Source organism: Aethina tumida, chromosome 5 (genome assembly GCF_024364675.1).
Source record: "Aethina tumida isolate Nest 87 chromosome 5, icAetTumi1.1, whole genome shotgun sequence".
NCBI lineage: Eukaryota > Metazoa > Arthropoda > Insecta > Coleoptera > Nitidulidae > Aethina > Aethina tumida.
Window position 1 is genome coordinate 13,059,711 of NC_065439.1, and position 8,919 is coordinate 13,068,629.

Sequence of the window (8,919 nt, forward strand, 5' to 3'; positions counted from 1 at the left end):
AAGCGCGAAACCAGCGCCTCTCGACGCATGCGCTAGAAAATGTTCCTTAGAGTAGTGGATTCTGCCACTTTACCAATTTATCAATTTTATGCATGTTTGTATGGTTTTTTATTATTTGAATATATTACGGGCTGTACAAGGTTGTGATAAAATAAAAATACAATTTAATTGAAATAAGAATTAATATACAATCATATTATTTATGGATAGTATTTATATTTACTTAAATTTCAATGTCATCAATAATTTCAACAATACTTAGACTGTTTGTACTTTCACTTTGTTCTAAAAAAGATACAATGGCCTTATGGTAACTAAAGTAAGAAACGAAAATGTTTGATTCAAATTTATCTAAGTATCGCGTAAAAGTGGTATCGATTGTCGTTTTATGTTTTGTACTACTAAGTTTTCGATCCTTGGAACATATTTAAATAATTTTTTGACTAAATCTATTCAATTTCACTTATAAGATATACACAGCACTATATGTCAACTGTATAGCTACAGATATACTGGTATAAGCATGTCGGTGACGCAAGTCATGAGCATGTCAATGAGGCGAACGCATAATATTTCTCTGCCAAAAAGTGCCCAACGCGGCTAAAGAAGTCTTCATTTCTAAAAATACATTAAATCTATTATTATTTGTTAGGAATGGCTAATTTTCAGTTTCCACACTTTTGTGACGGTATAAAAAACAAGTATGTTTTACTTTTGCTTAACAAACATCCCTCGTTCGATTGTAATTGGAACCAAAATATGTACAACCGGTCACTTGATTTCAATACTGATCTTGAACGATTATTTGGGAAGTTTACCTTCTAAACTTACCCCCTACGATTGGTGATTTTTTCCTACATCAGAAATAAAGATGCTCCTGAAAGTTCCTATATAGATTCCTTTCAGACGGCATTCTCCTCTATGAATCCTTTACTTTCAAAATAGTAATAGATATTAGCGTCAAACTCATTTCCGGCTTTGCCGGAAACTTTTAACGCAACCACTGCATTAGCAAAATTTTACCTGATTTCAAAATGCTCTCAAATATACAACTGTAACTCACCCTCTAGTTTGTTGGTCTAGTAACCGAGGTTACCAGCCAAATCAACAGCATTATCTTTTATCTGAATTTATTAACAAAAGAAGGACGAGTATGTCGGTAAGGCGAACTCATAAGATTTTCCCCTACCAAAAAGTGCAGAACGCGGCTAAAGAAGTTTTCACTTCAAAAACAAAATATTTTTTCAAAAAAAAAAATTATTTTGAATTAATAGACATGGAACCTTAATAAGTCGTATGTCCACCATTGGCATCAATTATTGCTTGAAACCTGGAAAACATATTCTCTACTTAATAACATAATCATAGCTATTTCTTTCCATAATTATAGTAACAATACCCGAAGAGGTGGTACGTGATTCGTAAGTTTTCTTGGTAGCATGTCCCAACCATGCTTCATGAGAATGATGTCTGGAGTGCATGATGGTAACACCAAATAACGAAATCCAGCGGCATGAAAATTAACAATTTTGTGCTTAATAATGTCCCGCCTGTAGATATCACCTGTTATACTCTCCTAACAAATATGGAGATCTCCCCCAAAACAGATTCCAGCCCAAACCATAAGACCTCCATCTCCTAATGGATGAACCAATTGGCATGCTCGTCAATTTCTTGGTATCCCTGATGTTGTCCATACACGTACTCGACGGCTATCTGAAAATCGGCAAAATCTTGATTCGTCTATGAACAGTTTTGCATTCCATTCGTCCTTCCAATTAACAAGTTTTTTAGTCCATGTTCACGCCGATATTGACCAGTCGTCCAATCCAATCCAATCGTCGTCATGAAACAGGGTACCAGTAGAATCATGAAGACGCTGGGACAATGCTTGTGCAGTAATTAACGCATAATTAAGGTAACATATCAGTTATTAGTCAACTATAGGCCGGCTTGTTCTTTGTCCTTCAGCAACATTACCCGTGTTCTGAAACCTACACCCAAGTCTAGAAATAACACTTTGTGACACATTAACAACGTTTATAACTTCGGTGTGAAGGGCACCATTTTAAAACACTTCCACGTATTTTTACTAATCAAAAAGACACTTAGAACTCAATTTATTGCGGTAAAAGGAAAACATGGAATGAACGCTTCGTTTATTTACTTATTTATTTCTTTTCAAAACCTTAATATTTTATCAGTCTATTACCGACTTTGAATTTTAATAAGCTCAGCAAAACAACAACAACAACAACTAAATTTGCGTATTAACCACAGGACGAGTTTTTACCTTATTACCTAAATGGGTAAAAATAATGATAAGTATAAGATATAAGAATTGAGTTTCCGCCACATAACTGTTATTTACTTTCAAGATGAAGTTAACAAGTTTCATTATCATTTTTGCGACACTTGTGCTACAATTTACTGCTGCTTTCAAGGATTACATAAACGTTGAAACGAACTCACATTGCTATTATAATCCTGACGTTGAAAAAAAAGTTGAACTAATGCAAATAAATATATTATCTGAATATTTGTATTTACGGAAACGTATCTGTGTTTGAACAGGAATAATCAAAAATCATGGATTCAAAATGGAGAAACACACAACAATTACATGGGACGGTTTCATTTTAGACATGTTCCGTATTCCTTCATACATGAACGACACGTACGACAACACAAAACTTAAACAACCCATACTTTTTGTTCACGGGACCGCCCGAGATGCAAGATGCTGGCTTCTAATGGGATCTAAGTCTTCAGGTAGCCCGACTTCAAATAGTTGCGGAATCACTTAAATATTACTTTTCAGTTTTCTATTATGCTTCAAAATGTTATGATGTTTGGCTAGCGAACACCAGAGGTACTGCCTTCTGCAAACACGCATCAATAAAGCCTTACAGTAAAACATATTGGGACTTTAGCTTCCACGAACAAGCCACCAGAGATATTCCAGCAAAGTTGGACCTGATTGCTAATGTTACTGGACAAGCGGGGAATATAATATACATGGGGCATTCAATGGGTACAACCATGGCGTTCGTTTATTGCTCTGTTAATGTCACCCACTGCAGGAATAATTTGAGGGCAATTATTGCGCTGGGGCCAATTGCAAATCTTAATAAAATTAAGGTGCCTTTTTTCCATTTCTTCGCACGCACCAACGAAATTTTTCAGGTACTTAATATTAACAATACAGCCTGATAATTTCTAGATGACTTTTACTTTGTAGGCCTTTGCTAATTTATTAGATTTTTATCATATTCCAGTGCAACCAATGTGTAGTATTTGTGCATCTTTTCTAATGATCATACTTTGTAGTACGATTTTTCAATTTTTTATGGGCAAAAGTCAACCCAATATTTACGCGGTAAGTTTTAATTTTTTATATTAGAAGTTGTTGAGAACACATTTTAGGAATTTCTGCCAGTCATGGTTGCGAAAGGAGGCGCACCTCTTTCTGTAAGAAATACAGTGCACTATAATCAAATTATCAACAGGAAAGGTCGATTTGCTTGGTACGACTATGGTCCTTCAAAAAACTTGCTTGTATACAACTCTAAACTACCACCGTTGTATAATGTGAGCAAAATTCCTGTGAACGTCGATTTATTCTACTGCAATGACGATTTATTTGCTAGTAAAGAGGTAAGACAATCGTGAGCATCTGCATAACATAGTTTAGAGAAAAATGTGAGAACATTGAAATGTGATATTAGAGACAGCCTCTCAGGAAATATAGTTTGGCATTTTTTCTCATACTATGTAGACATTGAAATACATTTACATTGCACAATTTATAATTATAGTTTTTGTCTGGTAAATTTTTGCAGGATGTGACAGTTTTATACAACAATTTGCCGAGTGGTCGAAGATCGATGGCATTAATTCCAACCAGTGTATATATGAACCACGTAGATTTTTTGATTACTTCAAACATGAGTTATATATATGATATGATTAATAATAAGCTAAGAAAATATAAAAATTAGTTAAGTATCAGAGTTAAAAATGTATATTCCAATAAATTTATTATTATTATTAAGTAGTAACTAGGACATAAGTCTTGTTTTAAAAAGTTACTTAGATATTCAAACAACTATATTATCTTCACTTTGTTTATAACAAATATACAATGTATTTCTAAAATAAATAGTCTCAATTTGGAAGTCGATTGAACATCTATACATATAAATAAAATTGGAGTGTCTGTTTGTAATATTGAAATAACCGTTTTTTACTACAAGCATATGAATATAAATTCGGTATATACACCAAAATAACATTTTTTACAATTTTTGTCTCTCTGTCTGTCTGTTTGTTCCGGCTAATCTCTGAAATGGCTTAACCAATTTTGAAGGGACTTTTATTGGCAGGTAGCTGATGTAATACGGAGTAACTTGGGCTACTTTTATGTTAGAAAAATTCTTCTATTTTAGAAAAATAAAATAATGTTGCAATGTTCAAGTACTGTCCAGTACCACACGCAGTTCACGCGCATGCCACCACTGGGCCGTCACGTCGGGCGCCTCCCACCACTTCTCCCACCAACGATTGATTGATAGTTTGATTTGATTGATATGCATCTTTTATAATTCCACCGATCCGTTCTTCTTAACTTACCTTAATTCAAAATATTTTGTTACATTTTTACTGCTTTCCTTTTTTACCTTTAAGTAATAATTATGAATAATTATAAATTGTGTTCAATATTCAGATTTACATTGAAATTGATAAATTATTTATAGATTATTTTATTTAGTTAGTAACGTAGATAGTTGTTTTTTTTTCTAATATTTAGTTACGCCTAAAAGAAAGTCAAATCTCTCTAAAAACATGAGAAAGGCCAAAAGCCAAAGATTGCGACGTGAAAATGAATCTGAACAAGATAGGGAAAGTCGTCTTAAAAATTGTAGATTACGGATGTCCATGTTTAGGTCGAATGAGAGTAGTTCTGAGAGGAATGAACGATTACAATTAGATAGAACGCGTCATTCATTGTTAAGGGCTCAAGAATCATTGGAATCTCGAGATCACCGTCTAGAAAACGATCGTATTCAACACGTATCAGTCGAAGTCGCGAGTACTGTTAGTATTCAATAAAAAAGAAAATCTAAATATTGTTTTCCAAAATTTCTCCTGCAGAAATTACAGATAGATTTTCCAATAACTTTACTCTGATTGGCCCTATAAATATTCTTCTGGGGCCTCACCTAAAGGGTTCATGTTATGCAGGATCGATGGCTACTGTAAACTATTTACTGTATCAAGTTAGGTATATCAGCTATGTAGATGTGGCACGACATTGTTTTCCGCAGACAAAAGATTTTCTCTTATAATTCCTCTGCCGTCTTATATGAAATTCCAGAACATGTGAGATGCGTCCTTGTTCTGACTATATGAAACGATATTCTGAATCTCTTAGCATTCCTGGACCCTGTCTGAAAGGCTGGTTTAATTTCTAGGAATCAAAGTTCTTATGGATTTGCTCAGTTCATCATTTGTGCCAATTAGTCTACACCGAATGGATTCCTAAATATCCTTTCCATTTGGTATATTGTGAAAAACTAAGTGAATTTAAACGATTACATTGTCTTCAAATATAAGAGATTAACTTAGTTGGAATAAACTAAGACTCTCAACTTAATTCAAAGAGGAGCACAAGTTCATATTCATATTAACGTCGTTGTTTACCTTCACTATCAACCGTAAAGTCAAAAGCCAAATTTGATTCGATCATATCCAGGTATCTGGAAATACCGATATTGTTCACTTGAGTGGATGCCTTTGTACATGCACGATGCAACCCACTATCAAAATTGAATCAAGTGTTTGGAAAGTTTTCATCCAGTCTGTCGGCATGAATTATTTAGATGAAAAACTGGATTTAGCCGAAGTAAGATTATCGAGTGAAAATTGAATGGGTGCCACAATGCACCGGGACGGACGTGTTGTGACGACGTGATTATTTAGCCAATAAAAGTCGCGGGATAATGTTGCAGTCGGAAAATGGTATGTTTTATGGAAGAGGTTTTGTAGAGAGTGTCGGAAATTCGGGACGATTTTTAAGCTAGTTTTTCTGTCACTTATATTTTATTCTGTTAGTGTTGCCTTCTTGAGAGCAACTTCAATATACACAATAAACACATTTTTAACATACGTATTAAATAAAATTGTTGACAAGATTAATATTTTAAAACGTGAGTGGCAAAAATGCATATGTATTTTGTGGCTTTATCCTTACATATTAGTTTTATTTTATTGTCTAATTGCACTTATATTATCCATTTAGATTATTTTTCAAGTATTGTTGCTGACAGTGTATTAATTTATGTATAAACGATACCATTATTACTTTAACGGACGTAAAATAGATAATATTAAATGTTCATGACATGAAGAATTTGTAAATAGAACTTCTAATACATATTTATTCAGCAAACTATTGTTAAGCAAATAAATCTGAATGATTGATGAAAACCGCTGAATGTTTTCCTGAAAACAAGTGTTTAAATAACAACTTTTAGCATTTTAATCAACAACTCATTTAAAATTCAATTATTCCCAACTTTACAGTTTTTAATTTTATTTTATATTGTAAATTAAGTAATATAATCCTTATTTCCATGAATTTGAGACAATGTATTCTTGTTCTTTTTACTTTAGATTGTGTTTTATCTTCAAAACCATTAAGTGGTTTTTAAAACTTCATTGTAAACCTAACTTCTTCTTTACTTTTCATGCCCATAACTATATTTTATCTATTTCGCACTGTGAAAACAAAGTTAATTATGCAATAAACTAAACAACCACTTAATTTTTATTATTTTTTATTACCCACTAAGTAAATGACCAATGAAATGAGGTTGAAAACCATTTTAACAACAAGTGTTGAACAACGAATTTTACCAACTTAATTACGTCTCATTTAAAATGCAATTATTATCATGTGCATTATACATTGTTTTTGCATCTCCCTTGTTAAAAATTAGTTTAGATAGATATTTTTCAGACGATTCATCCCATTTTCATACGTGCTAAACGACTTCTTTTCATCCTAATCACATCGATTTCAGACTGATCCTTTTTTCTCCATAATTCATGGCTGCTGAGTTTTTTGCACGGTAAACACAGGTCGATTTGTACTCGTCAGCCGACAGACAGATCGGAGCGAAGGACCCAGACATATGTACTGCAGGATAAACATTACCATTCAATGTATAAATCTTATTCCAGCGACCCCATTCAGTCCTCGTACAATGGACTTTTTACCATTTCGAATTGAAAACTTTTAAGTAATAGAAAAACGACTTGAGTGATGTCGTGGGATTAATAATTATGAACGGTTAAGTTGGGTATGTGAATACAAATTGTGGGGTTGTGAGCAGAAAAAAATTATCATTGGCCTCGGCATCAGTCACTGTCTGGAAAAATGCTTTAACTAAACAGCCCCACATTAGCGGCACACTTAAGTGAAGTGGTCGTGTTATGTTCAGGTGCAGCAAGAAAAACTTCTTGATACGGGAAATGTTAGATTAAGTGATTGCGTATAATTAATTACTGGATAAGAACGAGGGTCGGATAAAATCGCAACGATAAAAAGGCGCATTATCATAATTTCTTTCATGTCTGAGTTATAATCCTTTTATGTCGGTGAATATATTAGGAAATTCGATTTATTCGCCAAGAAAATAATTCAACTATTTTACTTGCACTTTTTACGTACCCGTGCTTTAAGCTCCTTTCCTTTTATGGCTCGTATTTTTCGTCACACGGACAATTTTTTTACGACATAAAATTGTCTGGCACTTAATTGAATGGAATTAATTATGATTTCGGGTCCGGGTTGTGCAGTACATTGACAGTGTCACAAGTTTTCGTCGTTACTTACTTAAGCTGTAAACTTTACGTCCACACTACGTATTTAATTCGTTTCGTCTGACGAAAACTCGATTATTATTTTGCTTTTATAAGTCGTAATTTATACCGTTTCGGGGCAGGGATATTTTTCAATTAGTTGCGAATTGAAACGGATGATTTGCAAGAACGTTTTCATTACATTTATAATAGCTCATTGTTTCAGATTAATAAGTATTTCTTGTCCTTTTGTTTCAGTTCCTATTTTTACATCCGAATGAGTTTTCTACACCTTGAACTTATTAAAACTCTGTTACAAAACTAAACACCTAGCCTTTTTAATTAAATTAAGTTCTTAATAACTTTGATTGTAATTAAATCTTAATTTAAATTTACTATCAAATTTTTAAAATGGTAAATTTCAATTAGGGTGGGTTCATTTAGGTTAACTTAAACTAGGGTGAGTTTAAGTATAAAAATTAAATACCATACAGAAAAAATTTTAAAAAAATAATTATCAACCGAAATTTTAATTGTATTTTAAGTTTGTATTGAGATAATTTTATGTTCTATTGTAGTTTATTCTCAGACAAACAGAATGTATTATTGTCTTAAGCAAACAACTTTCAATGTAATAACTATTGAAAATTAATTAATAACACTGTACATAATTACAAAGGTGTTCTTAACATTTTGCGTCTAACCAGCCGTATAATTTATTAAGATAAACGGAATATAATTGAGATCAAAGCTAAAACTAACCGGGTAAGAATTTTACCCCAAAATAATTAATTACAAACTTGTCCAACAGCTGAATTCAGTTTAAATGTTTACCAAATCTTAACTCGAGGCGTAATTTATCTCGCCATCAGGTTTTATCGACTATTTTCCGTTGTCGAAATATAATTGAATTAAATTGGCGTTTTAACGGGATTAAGGAGTTTCGAATCCTTTACCAGACTCAAAAAAAAGACGGGGTTGAAAAATAGACACTTCAATTTCGAAGTGGAGCCACAATGGCCGAAATTAAGTGTAATGCAAACACGTAGCTTC

At 32.9% G+C, this 8,919-nt stretch overlaps 1 protein-coding gene across 1 annotated transcript; it reads left to right on the forward strand.

The window, feature by feature from the left end:
* Nucleotides 1-2,600: 2,600 nt before the first annotated feature.
* On the forward strand, nt 2,601-7,212 carry LOC126265684 (gastric triacylglycerol lipase-like). The gene is made up of 4 exons (XM_049967936.1): nt 2,601-2,772; nt 2,822-3,186; nt 3,427-3,657; nt 7,144-7,212. The coding sequence occupies exons 1-4, from the start codon at nt 2,601-2,603 to the stop codon at nt 7,210-7,212; spliced, it is 837 nt and encodes a 278-aa protein (XP_049823893.1).
* Nucleotides 7,213-8,919: the final 1,707 nt, after the last annotated feature.

Bases quoted from the DNA above. Each gene is read 5' to 3' on its own strand.
- LOC126265684 (XM_049967936.1), top strand. From the start codon at position 2,601: ATGGAGAAACACACAACAATTACATGGGACGGTTTCATTTTAGACATG. The intron at 2,773-2,821 runs GTAGCCCGACTT...ATTACTTTTCAG, and splicing joins AATGGGATCTAAGTCTTCAG to TTTTCTATTATGCTTCAAAA. The intron at 3,187-3,426 runs GTACTTAATATT...AACACATTTTAG, and splicing joins GCACCAACGAAATTTTTCAG to GAATTTCTGCCAGTCATGGT.